We start from the raw sequence: 21365 nt of genomic DNA, 5'->3' as shown, positions 1-21365 counted from the left end.
AATGCTTTTAATTATCCACCTAGCTACACCTGATTTGAATTTAGGGTTGCCTTGATGAGGTGGAGAAAAAGCCACAAAGTTGCTTTGTTTTGCAGAAAGTTTTAGTTCTATCTATGAAGAACATGAGTGATCTTTTAACATCCAAAATGTGCAGAGCTTTTTCTTCAACAGCATTAGGGTGAGGGGGAAAAACAGGATGCTCAATAGGTTGATTGAGGTGAAAATGGGAAACTACTTTAGGTAGGAATATAGGATTAGTATGAAGAACCAGTTTGTCTTTACGTATTTGAAAGAAAGGTTCTTCTAAGGTTTACGTCTGAGGGAGGTAATGGCAACTAAAAATGCCCTTTACATGATAGAAATTGAAGAGGGCAGGAATGCCAAGGCTCAAAAGGAGGCCCCATTAGCCTTGTGAATACAATATTTATGCTCCAAGAGAGTGCTGGAGGAACACAAGGTGGAATAACTCATCTAGGTTCCTCCATGACTGCTTTAATGACTGGAATACTGAAGAAAGATAGATGCTGTCTGTTCTGTAGATATGCAGCTATGGGAGCAGGATGGAATCTAATAAAAGTATATGCTGAACTGGATTTTTGCAAATGAAGCAGATAACAAATAATATGTACTGTGGCTTTGAGAATATTTATTTGTTTAAGATGACAATAATAAACAAAACGTTTCCATTTTGCAACATAACAAGCCCGAGTTGTGGGTCTGCGTGCTTGTTTAAGAATGTCCATACATTCTGTAGGAAATCAAATTCTAAGACCCCACCTCTGCCAGATCGCTAGGTTGAACATCTTGGGGTCTGGATGTCTGATTTGTCCATTGTCTCAAGCGAGAAGGTCCGGCTAATAAGGTTAAGGGTTGACATGCCCAGGTGGGAGCTACCAGGATCATTTGTAATTATGTCTGCCCGAGTATCCAAACCAGAAAAGGAATAATAGGGAGAAGTGGAAGAGCATAGGCATATATCCCATACCAACTCATCCATACTTCGTTGCCCTTGGATAGGGGATGTGGGAACCTGTAGGCGAAGTTTTGGCATGACCAATAAGTCTATTTGAGGAAACCCCCACTGTAGAAAGTATGGAAGAAGAACTTGTAGAGTGAGTTCCCATTTGTGGGTTTGCTAGTGGGTACCGCTGAGCAGGTCGCAAGAATGTTGTCTGTTCCTTGCAGATGTTCCTCCAAGAGATGAATGTAATAAAGAGACCAATTCCATATGGTCTGAGCAAGGTGTGACAGTTGAGCTGACCATGTACCCCACTGTTTTTAGGTCTCGCCTTGCTATTGCGTAAGCGATCGCAAAGCGAGACTAAAGTAAGGGGCTCCCAAAAGTGCTCCGAAAAGCGGATTGCATGGCGAGCACGCGCACAATCACGCGCATCGTGCCGCCATGCAATCCGTTTGGCATCGCACTTCAAAGGGTCCGCTCCCCCGCCTGGAATGCGCTCCCCCGCCAAGCGCGCGCGAGCCACGCTCCGCCGGGCTTGTCCTACTTGGCTGCACACGACTGGAATTCCATGCCCTCTGCTTTCAACCCTGTCTCTGACTTTCCGTAAACAGCCCAGAACTTGGCTCTTCTCGCTGCCGGTTTAACGAGGCTTTATGTTGATTTCCTCTTTAGGCTTCCGAGGGCAGAACAAATGTTGGGTAACAATTGAACTAAAAAACATAATTTTGTTCACCATCGCATTCAGTTCAAATACTCCTCATTCCTAGTCGGCTGCTGTTGTTTTCCACTCTCTGCATTCCACCCAAGCGCCATCCTCCTCATCCTGCAGTGACGCCCTCTTTTCCCAAAGTTTGTACAAGAGAGCTCTCTGCAGTGGCCGGGCCTGCACATAGCCCCGTGCACTGACAGGACTGCACGTTAACAGCAGTGTGTGCGCGCGCCGTTTTACACACGCACCAAGGAAAGGTTGTCACATTAACAGATGTATGCCCTGCATAAAGAACTTGCGTCCATCCCTGCACACAGGCATCTTCGACACAGGATGCCCTGTGAGTGGATGCCGTGTGCACTTCAAGCCCTGTGCAATGGCAGCTTTACAAATAAAGATGTCCTCTGAGAACGCTCTGTTGGCAGTCCTACACACAGAGAAAGAACCATGTGCGTCGGCAGCCCTAGGGAGGGCAGCTCTTGTGCAGTCAGCCCTCCTAGTAAACGTGCGCTCTGACAGGCACGTGCACAGGTAAACTGGGCACCAACCGCCAAGCTGATTCGCTGCGCATACAGTCCTAGTGAGCAGCCGTGCCTTTTTTTTTTTTATAAGGCAGATTTATATAGCGCTAACTCGACCCAAAGGTATTGGAGCGCTTTACATGAGCACCGGTTGCGTTACACATTCAGGCACGGGGAGATTAAGTGATTTGCCCAGAATCACAGGATGTGGACGCGACCCCGAGGCTCGAACCCTGGCTTCCAGCATCAAAGCCGGCAATCTAGCCGATGGACCACACCCTCTTCTGTAGCCATGCAGAACTTCATTATGCAGCAGAGAAGCCACATGCTGTCCACCAAGGCCTGAATCCGCTCTGTTCTGTAGGTGTGAACACTGCCAGTTCGGTCTACTGCCAACCCTGAACACTGGCAACCACAAAGTAGCCCATTTCTCAGCCCGGTATGCAGTGCACTGCCGCCTACCTGACACTCCTCACTTTTGCATACTACCAGGCTTTTTTTGTTTTATTGCATATTTATTTAGCGCGAACTCGACCCGAAGGTATTGGAGCGCTTTACATAGCACCGTATTTACATTACACATTCAGGCAAGGGGAGATTAAGTGATTTGCCCAGAATCACAGGATATGGACGCGACCTCGGGGCTCGAACCCTGGTTTCCTGCACCAGAGGCGGCCAGCCCTGTGCTCTGCATGTTATCTATATATGGTACCAGTCCCACAGAGTGTCAGACCAGAATTCAGCCCAGTGCCTGCTTCCGATGTGCACTGCCAGCCCTGTGTTTCCCCTCACCATACACTGCCACCTTGCCCTCTGCCAGCTCAACGTCTAGACTCTAGAGTGGCTGTATCAGGCACGCGCAGAACTGCACTAAACATGATATTGTCAAAGTGAATAGTATAGAAGTGTCAAGAGAAACGACACATCGGGTGCTGCAGCACAATGACGAGCTACGCGATTCAAACAACTATGGTCATGCAAATAAGGCATTTATGCACTGTCTGTGTGCTTGTAAAAAGAGGCAGCTCCAAAGGTAATCTGTAGAAGTCTTTAATGAGCATCAAAGAGCGGCCAGTAGCCCTGGCAGGGATCAGCAACTGCCACCGTTCCAAAGGAAACATTTGAATACCACTTTTCTAATTCATAAACGTTCTAACATTCTATTCCCCTGGCATTCAGAACCCAGCACCTTGGATGGGAGGGCACAAGAAGCAGCAGCCGGAAGGTGTTAGAGCAGCTGGCAGATCAGTGAATGGTCTGATCAGAGGAGTGGCTTCCCTCCCCTGCCCTGGACCCGGGCTGCCGATCCTTTCCTTGCCTCTCAGGAGCCAGGCAGGGTCAGATTGGGATCACAATTTGGCCCGGGCACTGTCAAAACAAGCATTTGCAATGCAATAGGTCTCACATTTACTCAGGTTTAAGCTATTGGCATTGTAAATGACAATGCCTTTTATTTAGGTTTTGAAAACCAAAACATAAATAAAGGGCATTCTCATTTACAATGCCAATAGCTCAAACTGCATAAATGCGAGACCTATTGCATTGCAAATGCTTGTTCTAGATAGTACATGGCTGTCATATTGTCCATGAGGATTAGGACAATCTTGTGTGAGAGATGAGGAAGGAACGTTTTCAGTGCTAGGAAGAATGCCTTAAGTTCCAAGTGGTTGATGTGAAGGGATTGCTGCCTGGCATCCAACTGACCTTGTATTGTTAGGAGTTGGAGATGTGCACCACAGCCTGTTTCTGATGCGTCTGTGTAGATTGTTGGTATTCCACCATTGCAGAGAGAAGGGAGTGTGAAGGGCTATCAACACTAGAATCTGTAGATGACCTTGGGCTTGACATCTCTGACGAGAAAGACATTTTTGCAGTGGGCGCATGAATAGTCTTGCATGTGAGACGGTGGCAATGCAAGGCGCCATCATTCCCAGTAGACACATTACAGTCAGACCTGTGAGAGTTTTGTTCAGCTGGAAATAGGATTGAGATGTTTGAAAATGTGTATACAAGCTGGATTGGGACATGCTAACCCCAAGAGTGTGTTGAGGGTTGCCCCTAAGTAGGAGTCTGAAGAGGTTGAAGGTGAGATCCGGGTATACTGATGGTGAACCCCAAGTTGTACAGTAGATCCCCTTTCACTGAATGTGTTGTCGACACTGGTGACAAGTGCTGGTTTGATTTGCCAGTCATCCAGGTATGGGAATACATGAACATTCTCTTGTGTTAAGTGTGCTGCCACTACTGCTGTGTGAAGACGCGAACAGCGGTAAAGACTCCAAACAGATCAACTTTGAATTGGTAATGTTTTCCTGCTATGATAAACCTAAGGTACTTGCGATCAGCAGGGTGTGTGGGTATGTGGAAGTAAGTGTCCGTGAGGTCGAATGTGGCAATAAAGTCACTGTGTTGTAGAAGGTGAATGACATCCTGCAGCGTGACTGTAGGAAAGTAAAGTTTGTTGCATGGCTACCCCCCTCCTTTTTTACATGACTAATGAATCTTTTAGTGTGCACTGGGTTCCTGCTAACCAGGTTCCCAGTGCCTGTCTTCTTTCCCATACCTGTATCTTTGTTTCCACACCTCTGGCTCACATTTAACTCCCTTGCAAAAGGTATCAGTGGTACCAAGGGCCTTGTGACCAGAGAGGGTCTCTAAGGGCTGCAGCATGTATTATGCCACCCTAAGAGACCCCACACCAAACACAGGCATACTGCCATAGCAGCCTACATGTTTTGGTGCAGATAAAAGTGAACACTCGAACTAGCACACATCCCTGTGCGCCAGGCCTACCAGCACCACTAGATGCATAGGTAAGTCACCCCAACAGCAGGCATTACATTCCTACAGCAGGGTGCATTATACCTCATGTGAGGGCATACCTGAATGAACAGATATGCCCGTCTAGTGTCGAAGTCCATTCTTAGATATTATAAGTGCAAAGTGAAGCCATACTGAGTACATGGGCTGGGAGCTTGTCACTATGAGTTCCACAGCTCCATCAAGCCTTCACTGAATTCCAAGTTGTTTGGTACCAAATATCTCAGCTTAATAAACCCACACTGATGCCAGTGTTGGATTTATTAAGAAATTCACCCAAAGGGCACCTCAGAGGTGCCCCTGAAATCATACCAACTCGCTAGTGTGTGCCTGAGTGGTCCCCACCAGCCTGCTACCTCTAGACATGTTTCTGTTTGATGTAGGAGCCTTTTGCTATCGTGGGTCAGAAACAAAGCCTGCTCTGGGTGGAGGGGCTTCACACCTACCACCAAGCAGGAGCAGAATAGGAAGGCGGTGAGCCTAAAAGGCTTCCCGTCCTTTGTTATACTGACTAGGTACTCGCCAGCTAGTGGAGAGCCCATCCCCCTGACCAAACCCTTTTTTGGCAGCAAGGTCAGCGGGAAAATTAGTAAGCAAGAGAGGTGTGTCACCACTCAGCCAGGCCCTGAGCAGACGTTATCGCCCCTCCAATCAGAATCTTCCATACTGTTTTAGAGGACTCTGGCCAATAGGGTTAGGGATATGCCTCCTCCCCAGAGGGAGTGGACATACAAACGGTTAGGATACCCTAAAGGTAAGTATTTCAAGGTAAGTAGGTAAGTGGCTACTACTTTCTGACCAGTGTAACGTCCCAAAAGTTATTATTTAGGGGCACCCCTGAACCTTAATCCTCAGATTAACGACTACCTACAGAGAAGATGACAAAGAACAGCAGATCCCTGCATGACAAGAAGCTCCAGTCACTGACTTGGTCCCAGCACTGCCAGCCTATCTGAAAACTAGCTAGTGTGTCTGCTGCATCTAAGGCACATCTGGTAAGAGTTATTAGTGATGGTCTGACCATCTGATGCCCCTTTTTATGATATTCCTCAGTGAGATGTTGTAAAAACTCTTCCATTTCATCCCAGTGGGCTCTAATATAGCGAGCTAGGAGGGCCTGGGAGTAAGCAATACACCAGTGGTTAGATCCTTGAGCGCTACCATTTTGCCTGCTGCATTGATTATGCATGTTCTCTTTTTCAGGGGTTGGCATATCTCCAGATGCTAGACCATAAACTCTTTCACGAGCGGTGGTGGCAACTATAGAGTCTGATGGAACCTGACCACTTAGGACTAGAGGTCTGAGGGAGCTGGTTTATATATATATTTTTTTTTTTTTTTTTTTTTTAAAGTTTTTATTGAACAATAATTCGATTACAAGCACGGGCCTACAACCACCAGGGCCGGCCGCTAAGTACAGAATGAAATATACATTTATCAAAGCTGCAGTCGGTTCCCGGGGGTCGGCCCCGTAGTGAGTCCGGATAGTTCTAGAGGCACAGGAGACTTAGATCAAACAAACACAGAAAACTAAAAGAAAAACAAAAGGCGAGGCATAAAGACAAACGGCGCAGGTCAGGCTTCCTCCGGGGAACTCCAGGTCAGACCATTAAGCAGCACACGAAAGGAAGGAGTACCGGGAGGCTGGGGACAGGGGGGGGGGGGCCAAGGGAACTGAACGTCCATATGTAGTCATTCCAAAAGGTGCCCGGAACCGTCAAGGGTCAGGGGGACATGGCGATATCGGTGTCCACCAGGGGGGGCGTACAGATACCCCCGCGATAAGCATTCCATTGCCCCCAGATTCTGCCCCATGCCCCCGGCTTACCACGGGCAACATACACAGTCTTCTCCCTGAACATACACCAGTCCATATTCTCCTTCCATACTGACACGGTGGGCGGCCGCTGGGCACCCCAAAGCTGCGCTATATCTCTCTTGGCAATCATGTACCCCAGGGCCGCCCACCGAGTCTGAGCCGCGCTATAATCATTGGGCTCCCACACATTCAGGACACAGCGACGCACCTCCGGCAGCAGCACAACCCCAGTGACCTGTCCCATAACCGTATGTACCCGGCGCCAGTAGTCCGCCACCTCGCGGCACTCCCACAGGATATGGAGAAAGGTGGCACTGAGCCCACAACCCCGCTTACAGAGCCCATCGTCGGAATATCCCATCGAGACCAAGCGAGGACCCGTCACATACACCCGGTGAAGAATCTTAAGCTGTACCAACCGGAGACGGGCTGGAATGGCGACCTCTTTGGGGGACGACAGTGCAGACTGCCAGTCCTCGTCGTCCAATTCCACCCCATCCCCCGTCCAAGCCTCCCGAAGGCGCACCAAGAGGTCAGCCCGATGATTAATCAGTTTCTTATAAATTAAAGAAATAGTGCTGTCCGGGACATGTCCGTCAAGTATGCGGTCCTCGAGGGGCGAGGAAACCGGGATCGTGGTCCCCTCTCCAAAGACCGAGAGCAGGGCGTGTCGAACCTGGGCATAGCGGAAAAACTCCCTGTCCGTAAGCTCATATTCGGCCTGAAGAGCCGCGAAAGTCTTAACCGCGCCCTTATGCCACAGGTCTCCCACTTTGCTGATACCAATCGTGTCCCACTGGTCAAACCCCTTCGTAGTCCAGAGGCTCCCCAGGCGATCGGAGGCAAACAAAGGAGTAGCACATGTCAGTCGCTCACCCCAGCCCGTGGCCGCAGTGGCGGCCCTCCAGGTTCGCACAGCGATCTTAGTAGGACCCGTAAGGGTCCGGCCAGCCGAGCGGGAGTACAGCGCCCTGTTATAGTCCCCGCCGGGAAGCAGGAACTTGTCCATCTCATACGCCGGGTTCAGGCCAGGCGCATACGTGGCATGGTTGATGGCCGAAAGCTGCGCGGCCCAATAATATCTGCGAATGTCGGGAAGCGCGATGCCCCCGTCATACCAGGGGAGAGTAAGCTTAGCAAGAGCAATACGCGCCCGCCCGTCCCACACCAGTCTCCTCTGCAGGCTCTCTACCTCCCGAAAGTAGGCCACTGGGATGACGTCGAAGGAATTCTGGAGTGCATAGAGGAACCTGGGAAGGGACATCATTTTGAACAGCGCGGCCCGACCCAGCGGGGACAGGGGCAGCCTGCACCACCGGGCCGTATCCTCTCGCAATCGCCGAAGCGGACGCAGGAGATTCAGCTCATAGCGAGCCACCGGGTCCAGCGAAACGAATATCCCCAGGTACTTAAAGCCGCTCAGTGATACCTGGATCGGAAGCCGAGGCGGTAGGAGTGGAGGACCACCGGAGATCGGATAGACGCAGGATTTAGACCAATTGATCGTGAGACCCGAATTACTCCCAAAGGAAGTCAGAACGTCAAAGAGGACGTTGAGCGACTGCCGCGGTGAGGTGAGATATAGGAGAATATCGTCCGCATACAGCGAAACCCGATCTTCAAAGCCCGGGGCCCACCGGATCCCTCGAAGCGAGGGCTCCCAGCGGAGCCAAGCCGCGAGTGGCTCCAGGGCGAGAGCGAAGAGCAAAGGGGACAACGGGCATCCCTGCCTCGTGCCCCTGCCGAGGGCAAAGGGCCGAGAGACCCGCCCGTTCACCACCACCTGAGCCATGGGTCCCGTGTACAGAAGCTTCACCCAGCCAATAAATCCTTCCCCAAAGCCAAATTTAGCCAAGACAGCCCAGAGGAATGGCCACTCGATGGTGTCAAAAGCCATCGTGGCATCCAAAGAAACCAGCACGGCCGGTTCGGAGAGGAGCTCCGCCCTGGCAAGGGCGCCATGAAGACGCCGCAAGTTAAGAGCGGTGTTACGATGCGGGATGAATCCGCATTGGTCCGGATGAATCAGATCGCACACGACGCTCAACAGACGATTGGCAAGGACTTTCGCCAGGATCTTAGGCTCCGCATTTAGCAGTGAAATAGGCCGGTAAGAAGTACAGCGATCTCGCGGCTTGTCCTCCTTGGGGATAACGACTATCGTGGCCAAACGCTGATCGGCCGGGAGGGAACCCGCCGCCAGAGACTCACGGAACATGCGACTGAGGAAGGGCGCAAGCTTGTCAGGGCGCAATTTATATAGCTCAATGGGCAGACCGTTGGGACCCATAGCCTTGCCCGAGCGAAGGGAGCGGATCGCGGTCGCTATTTCATCCACCGACAAGGGGGCGTCCAGCCGCTCACGGTCCTCAGCGGACAGGCAGGGCAAGGCGATATCCCTCAGTAGAAGGCGAGAGTCGTCCTCATCCCTGTCAGTCACTGGGGAGTACACAGCCCGGAGGTGGTCGGCAAAACATTCCACAATCTCGTCAGGCTCCGTCACACACACACCATCCGCAGCACGCAACTCCGGGACCACACGATTCACTCTCTCCTTCCTGTCCAGCCACGCGATCAACTTTCCCGCCTTGTCCCCGGCATCGTACAGTCGACCCTGCTGCTCCCTATACATAGTTTTGGCCGCGTTAGTGACCAGGGACCTATATTCAAACTGTTTCAGGCTGAGGGCATGGAGCCCGTCCGGAGTAACATTCGCCTCCAAGGCCGACTCCAGCCCCAAGATGTCAGTCTCCAGCCTCACCACTGCCTCACTCTTGACCCTCTTAGCCACCACTATCTGGGAAAGGGCGTGTCCGCGGATCACGGTTTTAAAGGCTTCCCACAGGGACATTGCAGAAGACACCGACCCCTCGTTATCCAGGAAGTATTGGTCCATAGCCTTAACCAGGCTGTCACGAGTCGTAGGGTCTCGCAGGTACCATGGGTTAATGGGAGCGATCCGCCCTGCAGACCGCGGCCCGGTGTCAAAAACAAGCCACAGCGGAGAATGGTCGGAGATACCCCGCGCCAGGTGCCTGACCTCTCGAATCCGACCAGTCTGCGCCGCGGGCATAAGGAAGTAGTCTAACCTAGAGAGACTCCCATGCGCCCCCGAGTGAAAGGTGAATTGACATTGGGTCGGATGCATTAATCTCCAACTATCCACCAGGCCGAAGGTCTCCAGCATCCCACCCAGCCATGCCTGGGCAGCGGGGAGGGTCCTTGGTGGGTGACGATCCAGTTCACCCGAAACCACAGAATTAAAGTCCCCGCCCATGAGCAGGAGGCTGTCCGGAAGGTCAAGCAGCATTCGACCCAAGTCAGTGAAGGTGGAGTTCTGGAGGCCCGGGGGGACGTAAACTGAAACCAGGGCAAGGGGCTGCCCCTCCCACCTCCCAATCAAACACACATAGCGCCCTCTGTCATCCGAGACTATCTTAGTGATCTCCACCGGAAGTGAGGTTCGCAGCAGAATGCCCACCCCCCTGGAACCAGTTGTGAAACCAGAATGGGCCACGAGGCGGTATCCCCCCCTGTTCATTGCATGACAAACATTGCCAACCAGATGCGTCTCCTGGAGAAACACCACATCAGGAGTCAAACGAGCAAATATTGCAGTACTACACCCCGCTTGATACGGTCCCCCAACCCATTGACGTTCCATGACATAAGCCTCAACCCGTCCCCCCCCATCCCCCCCAATAGATCAAGGGTCCCCCCGCCTGCAGCACAGTTCCCAAATGTGGACAAAAATCAGTACCTCGCCCTGTAAACAAAAAACACACAGCAAAACAAACCCTCCTCCCCCCCAACCCCACCCCAGGACCAACTCCCCCCACCCTGCACCCCTGCGGGCCAAAAACCCCCCCCAACTTGCAGTGTGCCTGTCGCCCCACTAACCCCATTCTACGAAAAGAACCCAGAGGAGGTAAGGGACCCGTCCCCGCCCGCCCCCCTCACTGGTCCTGGTAAAACACAATATGCAAATGAAATAAGACCCGACTGTACAGTGCAAAAAGGCAAAATCAAGGACCAAAAGTCATTCTAAAGGGGACCCATCACCTGCGGTGCCCGCAGAGGGTCCGGGACGGCCACCTCCGTCCGGCAGAGAGTCCAGCCAGTCACTTGCAGCCACAGGAGAGTCAAAAAAGGCTGTCCGATCCCCATGTTCCACTTCGAGTTTTGCAGGGTAGAGCATCGAATACTTTAGGCCCAGCTCACGGAGACGACGCTTCACCCCTTGGAATCCCATCCGTTGTTTCTGGACCAGTTGCGTGAAGTCCGGGTAAAAATTGATGGTCGAGTTCTCATGACGAACCGGGCCGTGGGTCCGTGAGGCCTGCAGAATAGCGTCGCGGTCCCTGTAATAGAACAGTTTGGCCACGATAGGCCTCGGGGGGGCCCCCGGCCGTGGCCGACCGCCCGGAACTCGATGGGCCCGCTCCACGGCAAAGAACTTACTTAGGCCAGCCGAGGACAACTGTTTCAGGATAAGTTCCTCGACCACGAGGTCAACCGGGCGGCCGTCAGAGGACTCCGGTACACCTATGACGCGGATGTTGTTGCGTCGGGCCCGTCCCTCGAAGTCCTCAAGCCGCCGGGCCATATGGTCGTTAACCACCCTGATGTCTCCAAGCGCGGCCCGCAGATCCGACACATCCGCACCGAGGGTGGAGGTCCGTGCGTCGAGAGCCTGGACCTTCTCGTTAGTTTTGGAGAGGTCGGCCCGGATCAGGGTGACATCGATCGCGACAGTGTCAATCTTACGGGCCAGGGCCTCATATTGCGTCGCGATGGTTTCCCTGATGCCAGCAATGGCGCCCATAATGTCCTGCAAGGATAGTTCCGTAGTGGCGGTCGCGCCTCCTTCCGCAGTATCCGAGGGGAGGCCAGCAGCGCCAGAGGGCCCCCTGCCCTGGGTGTAGCGGTCCATGTTATTGCTCTGGACTGCCCCCCCGCGGAGGGAAGCCTTGGTCTTGCGGCCCTCGGGACCCCCTTTGCCCCCCATGTGAACACGGTCACCCGAGGGGACCTCCAATCAAGAGGTGTAAGGCACCAGCAAGAAGACCACAAAATGTCGGTATAGGGGGTCCGAGGCGATAGGCGCTCTAGTGGCAGATGAAAGAAAACCTCATGCAGAGGCCCAGGAAGCACCTCTCCACCCCGAGCGCACCTCCCTGCCGGTCTCCTGAAGTGCAAAACCGAAACCGAAAGTGGTGGATCGGCAGCTGGCACCGCGCTGAAGCCGCTGTTGTTCAATTGCAGCCCGGTCCCTCGGGTCACCTTCACCCCGGTCACCTCCGTCGGGTGGGTCCCAAAAGTTCCGACGACGACAACTCAGGATTCCCAGGTCCGATTTGAGTTTTGAAAAGAGATATACGCTCAGCTGGTCTTTATCTCCCAGATTCCATAAGCCACGTCAGGATATTCTCAGGATAAATTCCGAGGAGCAGAGAGGGTCCGGGGAGCCCTGTGCTCACGCGACCATCTTGGATGCGCGCTAGGCTCCTCCTGGTTTATATTTTTATCCACATGTGGGGTAATGACCCTAGCATGGATGGGCGTGGCGTGGCGCAACTTATCAGGGAGCATAGGTAAATAATGTGTGTTCTTGTGTGTATAAGATAGAGTGTCAAAAAGAAAGTCTTCTTCTAAAGAATCTTTATGTAATTGGACGCAATGGGAGGTACCTACCCTAGCAATAAACTGTTGGTAGGCACTAGCATACTCAGGAGTGGAGGGTCTAGCTAGATTTAAATCCAGATCATTAGTCATCATGGGATCAGTATTCTAAGTGTCCCATGGGTCTGGTTCCCCAAATGGGTCCCCCATACCCACAGTGTGTGATCTAGGTGAACCTGGAGGTGTAGCATCTATTGGATCACGTTGTGGAAATGTATGAGAGGCAGGAGGAGATGGTGGTGGTGGAGATTGTGGTGTCAGAGAAGGAGGTGGAGGATGATGAGTAGGACTGGTAGCAGTGTCCTTTGAACTTGTTTGTGGCACAGGGTGCCCAAATCCTCCTAAACAATCATTAATATCTTTGGTCGAGGAAAGGCCACTATTTTCCCAGTTCCTTGTTCAATCTGGATCTTTCTATGTCGAATTTTCATAGTTACGAGGATAGGTTCAACAAGAGACATAGAAACTGTGGAATGTTTTGAAATGTTCAAAATATTTGTCTCCAATGCTTTTGGAACCTTCGAGTGCGTCGAGAATTTAGGTCAGGCTGGTTTTGGAACCGGAGATTGGCAGGACACCATGGTATGTGTCCGATCCGAGGTCGATATCGAGGATTAAACCTTGGTAGAAATTTTGGTGCCGGACCAGAGGGTGGGGTAGCCAAAGTGTCTTTTCGATCCGACCATGGCCAGATGGCAGGGGCAGTCTGGCGACCTCAAGTAATGGAAAGAGTGAAGATTTGGAATTTCTTTTAGGAGGAGGGACATGGTCAGGGTCGATGGAACTAACACGCTGCCTGAGTGGCAGGTTGTACTCCAGTTCATCCTCCACATAGGAGTCAGAAGTGTCTTCGATAGACAATGGCTCTTCTTCCTCTGTAGCATGCTCTTCCTGTGCATGTTCTTCTCCAAAAACGACGGGAGTGTTGCGCCTTTGGAACAACTAGACATTTCCAGCAGACACGCCCTCCGATTCTGGAGAGTCTTGGCAAAAAGACTTGCAGGGGTCACTATCATCTTCACTATGAGCGGGCGAAAGGCACAGATTGCACACAAGAAGTTGGTCCATGTTCAGGTACTTGGTGTGACACTGGGGGCAAAATTGAAAAGGTGTCTGTTCCGGAACACATATTCAGTGTTGGCAGTGCATGTGGAGAGTAGGCCTGTAGGCCCGAGATGGGTGGCACCCAGAGAGGCGATCGGTCGTTAACCAAACAAACTAATTTAAAGCGGTGCAGAATTGGAAAAGCATGATCAAAAGAACTATACCGTCGAAGACAGGATAGAACCAAAAAGTTGAATTGGATGGTAGTTGAATACAGAGGAGAGGCACACATGTACAAACCAGACGGCGAAGAGAAAACAATCTAACAAAGGAGTCTATGCCCATGAGCAGTGTGAGAGGCTGGCTGGGTATATGATGCACACTTATGTAAGTGGACACCCTGCACCAGTCCAGAGAACCCTTATGGTGATTTAGGAGGTCTTAGACAACCATAGAAAGCTCTCTAAGTGGTAGCTGTGGACAGCAGCCTTAAGGCTTAGTCCAGGAGTGTAAAGCAGCTTGTTTTACCAGAACACACTCTTATATGTATACATTAAGTGAAAAAGAACCACACAAGGTATTTATAAAAATATGTTTTTATTATAGAATACTCTCCAACACATACAAATCTCTCTTACGCAGAGATATATTCACAATGCACACAATACGTTGAATGGAAATAAATAAATAGCACGTAATACACAGTGGACCCCGGGGGTGGGGGGGCAAACCATATACTAAGAAAGTGGTATAAGAACCACGACTAGGGTCAAGACAGTCAAGAGAACGAAGAAGTGCTGGGGGCCCAAAGAACCACCCAAGGTGAGTAACTAGAAGCCCCATGGAGAGCATGTGCAGTGTGGGAACATGATTGTGTGTTCCGTACAAATCAATGTGCAAGTCAAGGTTGGAGTTTTAAAGATAAAGGACTCTTCCCAGTGGACCCTGAAGAAAAAAACCCAGCAGAAGAGAGAAGGTTGGCGAGCCACCCCACGCATGGATACCCAAGTTACCTACATCAGGGAAGCCGGGTGCATAGGTGTTAAGTGGTGTCAGAAACCGCTGTCGACCCCAATGGAGGACTTCAGGAAAGGGCCACTGCTGAAGAAGGAGAAAGTGTCGGATGGAATCCGAAGGTGGATTCTAATTGAGAGGTACCTGCAAACAGAGGGGACAGAGTCTATGTCATTCATGACAAGATCTGGAAGACAAATGCACATTAATGTCGGGATTTGCAGCAGAGTTGACTAGGACCTTGACTCTGCAGCTGTGAGGACTAGGCGACGCTGAGTAAGACCCGGAGCTGTGCACGAGCTGTCCCACGTCAGATGCTGAATGCTGAGGGGTCAGTGTCGGGCGGAAGCACCAACAAGTCTTGGCAAATGCAACCAATAGAAAAGTCAAAGAAGGTGCAATGTCGGGACCAGCAAGGTCCAGGGGACTCACCACAATCGGGCGTGTCAGGGCAGGCCCCGAGCAATCAGGGGAGTCCAAAAGAAGCAAAGGTGACCCTCAAATGGACGCACAGGTCAGAGGTACTGGAGTCACAAGAGGACCTCAAGCAGCTCACCAAAAGATGCAGGCCACGATGCAAACGATGCGGTGTGGCCGAAGATTCTGGTCACTTGAGATGCCCGAGGTTGGGGCTAGTTGGAGCCAGAAGATCTTCTTGGAAGGAAGCCAACAAGCCTTTGCAACAGTAAATTGACGCGGTGCACAGGGGTTCGGTTCCTGCAGCTCCCAAGAGGGATACTGGCGTCAAACTTGGTGAGAGTGCAGGTCAGGCTTCGAGAGCTGTGGAGAACCACCACCTTTGTTGTTGAACCTTTCGGAGTCCGTAGGAGCTCAGGATCAGCAGACCAGTCAGCTTAGTTGCGGTGCCTGCAGATGCAGGGAAATGACTCCTTCACTTCAAGCGAGATTCCTTCACGTGTCTTTGATGCCCACAGGCCCTGGAAGGTTCCTGTATGGTGGACTGGCACAGATGATGAAGCAGACTGAAAGGGGGATGAAGTCTATCTCAGTCGAAGTCCAGAGTGTCCAGACGGTAGAAGTTGAAGTGGTGTCTGAATTGAATCGTGTCCCACGACGAATCTAGGGGACCACCCACAGGTAAGCCCTCAAGTAACCTAGGGAATGGGTTGGGACGATTCAAGGTTCCCTCCAAAGGGAGGGAGTGGACAGTAGGGAAGTTACTCCCATGTCCTTTGTCCAGTTTCAGACCAGAGCGGGAGCCTACGGCTCCCAGAGCTGGATTGAACTGAACTATGCTAAGAGGCACCAAATGTGCCCCTCATGCAGACTGAGTGGCGCTGGCACACGCGCTGACCTGGCCCCAATACACTAAATCCTGTCTGGGAGGTGGTCACACCTCCCTGTGACAGGATACCTATTGTTCTGCCTTCCCCAGCAGCAGGTGGGCAGAAATGTGTCTCTGGTCGGCAGCAGCCATGTTGTCATGTCCGGGTCTAGAAGACATGAACCGGGAGCATGGAGAGCCTAACGAAGGCCAGTGCAGTGCTTGGAATAATACCTCCCACACTGTTTATGAGATGGTCATCGCGTAATTATACGGTGCCCCTCTATATGGTATATGGCTGCCTCACTAACAACCCGGGAGAATGGACTCCGTAGGCTGTAGGGGTGTCCTGCTCATGCAGGGGCACCCTCACACTTAGAACCAAGCACTGTGTTCTCAGGATTGCAAAGGGCCCGCTATAGGGGTGACTTAAAGGTTTTAATTGCAGTGACCTTAGGTATTGGAAACCTATATCTTTCATAAGTGGTGCTAGCACCAGCTTACACAGGCTGCAATGGCAGGCTTGTAGTTACAGTTTGAATGGCCTCCCATGGGTGGCATAATACATTCTTCAGCCCACAGGGGGTCCTCTGGGGTACCTATGCCCTGGGTACCTTAGTACCATATACTATGGACTTATAAGGGGGCCTCAGTATCCAATCTGGGATGTACCCAAATACTCGCCATAACAATTTAAGGGATACAGCAGAGAGACTGGGGTCCTGATTAGCAGGATCCCAGTCAGACTAGTCAAAAACAGCTTAGCACCAGGGAAAAAGTGGGGGTAACCATAAAAGCAGATTTCTACACGCAGTATCACAGAGAAAAGGAGTCACTTTATGTGGTTCGAAACAATTAGACGAAAAAACAACTTGTACACTGCAAACCCAACAGTAGATGGCAGGAGTATGCAGAGTAAGTGTATCTACAGCCACACGTGCCATCGAACATCTATTATCAGAGCAGGAGATAAGTCTAACCTTTGCTTGACTGGACAAAAAAGCATATGAGTCAAGGGAAGCAGCTAAAAAGACAGGAACTAGAGGCAAAGAAAGAGTGCTTAGGTTTCAAAATTCCCTATGCTTTCCTTCAAGTACGAAACTTGAGCATAGGGTTTACACTTTAACCCTGCCAGAGCCTTCAATTATTGTTTTTTCTTAAATCACACAGTTCTATTTAGACTAAGAAGGTTTGGGACAGTCTACAAGGAGGTTTTCATCCCTATGATCCTCTTCAATATATTCGCTAAATGATAATCCATCTCATGGAGGTCCTCTCCGTTAAGAAGAACGGATGGATGTGCGTTATATTTCATGGGTTTGTTCAATGGAACTGGGAGGCACTTCAATATTATTTCTTCCCCCAATCACTTCCATACTAGGTTACTGGATCATTTTTATGGCTATTGAGAAAAGTTCCTAAGTGCTTTTTTGAGCGATGTACATATATGGTATTTTTATAGCATGAACCAAACTAAAAGGCATAGGAGCATGGTACATGGGAAGTAATGGTCTACAATTATTTGGTGCGTCCCATGGTATGGGTAGATGTTGCCTTTTGAAATGCTAGGCTGTTTCGACAATGTGCCTTGCTGATAAGAAAACCTATGATGTGTTCTGTTGTCTTAAAATTACGAAAGATTAGCTCAAACCAAGCCAAGTAAAAGCACCCTTTGCAGGACTTGCCCAACATTTACATCCAGGAACATTCAATGTTAAATAACAATGTCATTTGAGATGATAGCTTTTCGTTCTTAATATTTCTTCATACATATTCCTACAATGCGTATGTATAAAAGAGCTATTGTAGCACTCTGTATGTAGTCCAGTAGTTTGATTTAGTCCAATGAGTCAGAATCAAGATAAGTTAAATCCAAGTTCTGTTTATTGTATGTGACTTGAAATCTTCAGCAAAAAAGTTACATCAAAAGGCACAGCCAACGTGTTTCATCATCTGCATGACTTCTTCAAGGTTGCAAAATTGTACAATACAATAAAAGGCAATCAAAACCTTAATATTCTTGTATGCTATATCTATGTCAGCAGGCAGGGACTGACATGCTATGTAGATGTGAAAAAGTAAGTAAAGATTCAAGAAGTTCTAAAAGAATACCCTGGTACGCGATTGTGTTGGAAAGAGAAAGTAGTAAGACTGGAAAGAAAGTGGAGTCAGGCGCTCCTATGCGCAGCGAGACCAACCAAGCAAAACGTGTTTCTGCCTGTATGGCGCAGTATATTTGTGAAGAGGTCGGTGTGTAAGACACCCGTCACCCAAAATTAGCACATGGAACTGTGAATTAAGGAACAGCTTAAACTGCTTATTGTAATAGATAACACCAAATTCAGTAAAGCTATTTTAAAGTCTATTCGACACATTCCCGATCTTGTCTCCAAAGTTGTAGTATTGCCTGGAAAAAGGAAAATTAATTACCATTGGCTATGTTTAAATGGTTGTAGTATATAATCTCCAAAACTATCTCTGTAAGGGAGCACACCAACCTGGTTGGCTGGTGGTGTCTCCTGCATCACCAAGTGATCCGGCAGACTAACTTCCTATTGTTTTGCTGGTGCGTCTCTGGTTTGGTCTGTTAGGACTATGGAAGAAAACAGGTGGACCTATTAATTGGATGAGTATAAGTACTCTCAGCAAATCGCCATGCGTATATAAAAGCCCAGTGACATTGATCGCCAGAATTTTCTACCCACCTCCGAGATTAAAATACTGTTTTTTCAAAGAACATGTGGGAGGTGTTCCAAGTGTATCTGTGGTCCCGTGGAGTTAATGGTCGAGAGCACCCATTGATATGTTTGGCTGTAATGAGATAAACATATCCCAAATCGCCAAATGGTGTAGAAAACAGAAGAAAGCTCTTGTTCAAAATTAACCCACTGTAATGAAATCCACCTAAAAGTTGTTGGGTAAAGTCCTAGTTGTTGAGAATCAAAAGAGTGAATAGCCTTAAACAGTCTGGTATAGTTAAAACCCATGGAGAAAACGGAGGAATCGGAAGTACCTGAAGCATACAAAGAGCAATATAGTAATAAAGAGCTCCTGAGTACACATTGGTGGCCCATTGTCTCCCATGTGCGAAATGGTAAGTGATCCATAGATAGAACAGTGACTGAAAGTAAAAAAACATATGACATTCACATTCGTGTAAACAGTCCCAAGTGCTTAGCCTGGTTCGGAGTACCTGTGCCCACGGCTGCATTTTATCCAACCTTGAGCAAACGTGAATGCTTAATAAGTAAAAAATAAGGCTTTGGAGAAGTGAAAGATTGAAAGGTAGAAATGAGCAGTGCCTCTACTACTATATTGTTTTTTATATGTTTCAGGTACTTGCGATTCCCCCTCACTTTTCTTCAATGGTTTTGACTATATCATGTTTATGGCTATTCACTCTTTTGATTCCCAACAACTAGGACTTTAAGTGACAACTTTTAGGTGAACTTTTTCTTTTTGCTACACAATTTGTGATCTGGGATATCTTTATCTCAATACAGCCAAGCATATCAATGGGTGCTCTCCACCATTACCATTTGTATTTTTACATTTTATATGGAATCATCTAACTAGTAATGCAAAAATAACTTTATATATGTTCTGAAAAACTTAAAACTGGGGATAGTCTCAATTGCTTTTGCTGTGATTACTAAGAATCCTTTATTATGTAAGTAAGACACATTTAACGACTCGTCAACATTCTTAACATTTTGCATGGAATAAGTTAGGAATATTACAGAGAAAAAAAAACAGCATGCTTACCTTCCAAACCAGATTTGTGTACTTCATAATCAAAGTCGTTTTTCTTTTTTCGTGGTGGAGGTGCAGGTCGTGCAGGAGGTGGTGGTCTTGGAGGCGGTGCATTTACTGGCAGTGGTGGGCGTGTTGGAACATTTTTCTTTGTACTTGCAACTATGTCTGGTTCTATGCAAAGCTGCCTAGGAGGTTTAGCTGGAGGGATTTCTTCTGTGTTGGTAAACTCTTTGGCAGAAGTGGAGTCCAATAGCATCTGCTCTTCTTTATTTTTGTGCTCGTCTTCTGTAACTTTCTCTTCTGTGGATGTTTCGTTTGATTTTACATTGGTTTGGTAGATATTAAGCTCCTGAGAGGTATTTACAATTTCTTCTAAGTTCGAAGTTTTCTCTAGCCGTTTCTCAGTGGTCTCACCAGAGATCAAACAGGGAATGGAATTTGACTCAGTCTGTTCACTAGAATTATTATCCAGAGTCTCCTCACTGTCCTCATGTGCCACAGTCTCTGTAATTAACAGTTCAGGAATACTGTTAAGAAGACTTGTGTCAGAGGTCAGTACACTTGCATCTGATGTAAGATCCACTGGCTCTTCTTGAATGCTGGCAGGCAAAGGTACAGCTTCCACTTCATTTTTTTTTTGGCTCTCTTCAATAATACTGTCAATAATCTTGGGGGAAAAAAAAAGAGAACCACATTTTAGATTTGTAAAAATATAGCTAAATCACAAATAAGAATTCAAATTATTTCGGCACCAGAAGAAGCCTATACCTAACAGAAATGCAAAGTACTGTATTCTAATAATTCTAACAAGAAAACAATAGTTTTTTTATATTCTAGCATTATGATAGGGATGAGCATAACAATAAAATCCAGGGCAAGCGATACCACTTCGAGATGTGAACTGCCGTCCCATCATAGCTGGGCTCTATCCCGGGTGTGTCGACTCTTCGTTTCTCATCATCTACTTCATCTCAGTGCTCCCTCCACACCCCTCTTCTTTACCTCAGTGTATTGACTGACATTCTATGTGGCTTCTCATGAGTGCCTCTAAGGCCCATTTCCCCTTTCTTTGTTTCCTTTAACTGCATGGCTTCATTCCCCCTGTCCATGCACTCTTTACCAACCACATCTCTCGCTATTCCCTGCTGAAGGCCCCAAGCACTTCTCATCAGTGCTGTCAGACATTGTTTAATGCATTTTTAAACCTTCATAATGTTCCTCCATTTATTTCTCTGTCATGGAAAGAAACCCAAGACTGCAATGAAGGCTCTACTGCCATTCCAACTTTGTTTCTCATAGAAACAAAATCAGGACTAAATTGAATTGAAACATTCTTACCTTTTGTTTCTATGTGAATTCAAGATAGGATGACAAAGGTGCCTTAAAAATAGACTTGTGTTTCTTTTTATGTCATAAAAACAAAATATGGAAAAGAATGAAGGCCCCCTCACTATCCAACCTTCGCTCAAAATAGAAAAGAAAAAAAATCAAAATCAAGACTAAAATGAAGGTGAGGATGCATTCAATGTAGTTGCCAATAAGAATGCAATTAAGAATACAAAGCAGTATAGCTTCATTTGTTATACTGCACTCTTTCTGACTTTAATGTGCTAACACAGGAACACAAACACCTTAACCAATTCACACAGGTACATACCTGTGTTGGCAGTGGTTAGCACCTTATAGCCAAATCATATAGGCTTTACCAATGTGAATTTGTGAATTAGGCACATTTTTCACACAAGCTCAAGTCA

General features: G+C 48.7%; 1 protein-coding gene across 2 annotated transcripts in view; it reads right to left on the bottom strand.

The window, feature by feature from the left end:
* The window catches only part of WDR44 (WD repeat domain 44), a 616515-nt gene that overhangs the window by 392134 nt on the left and 203016 nt on the right, over nt 1–21365 (bottom strand). For both annotated transcript variants that reach the window (XM_085607883.1, XM_085607885.1), the window contains one exon: nt 19621–20278. In XM_085607883.1, the coding sequence (XP_085464009.1) occupies nt 19621–20278 (658 nt within the window). The remainder of the gene's footprint in view (nt 1–19620; nt 20279–21365) is intronic.

This window comes from Triturus cristatus, chromosome 5_2 (genome assembly GCF_964204655.1).
Source record: "Triturus cristatus chromosome 5_2, aTriCri1.1, whole genome shotgun sequence".
Classification (NCBI taxonomy): domain Eukaryota; kingdom Metazoa; phylum Chordata; class Amphibia; order Caudata; family Salamandridae; genus Triturus; species Triturus cristatus.
Note: the sequence above shows the minus strand (reverse complement) of the source record. Positions and strands in the feature narration are given on the sequence as shown.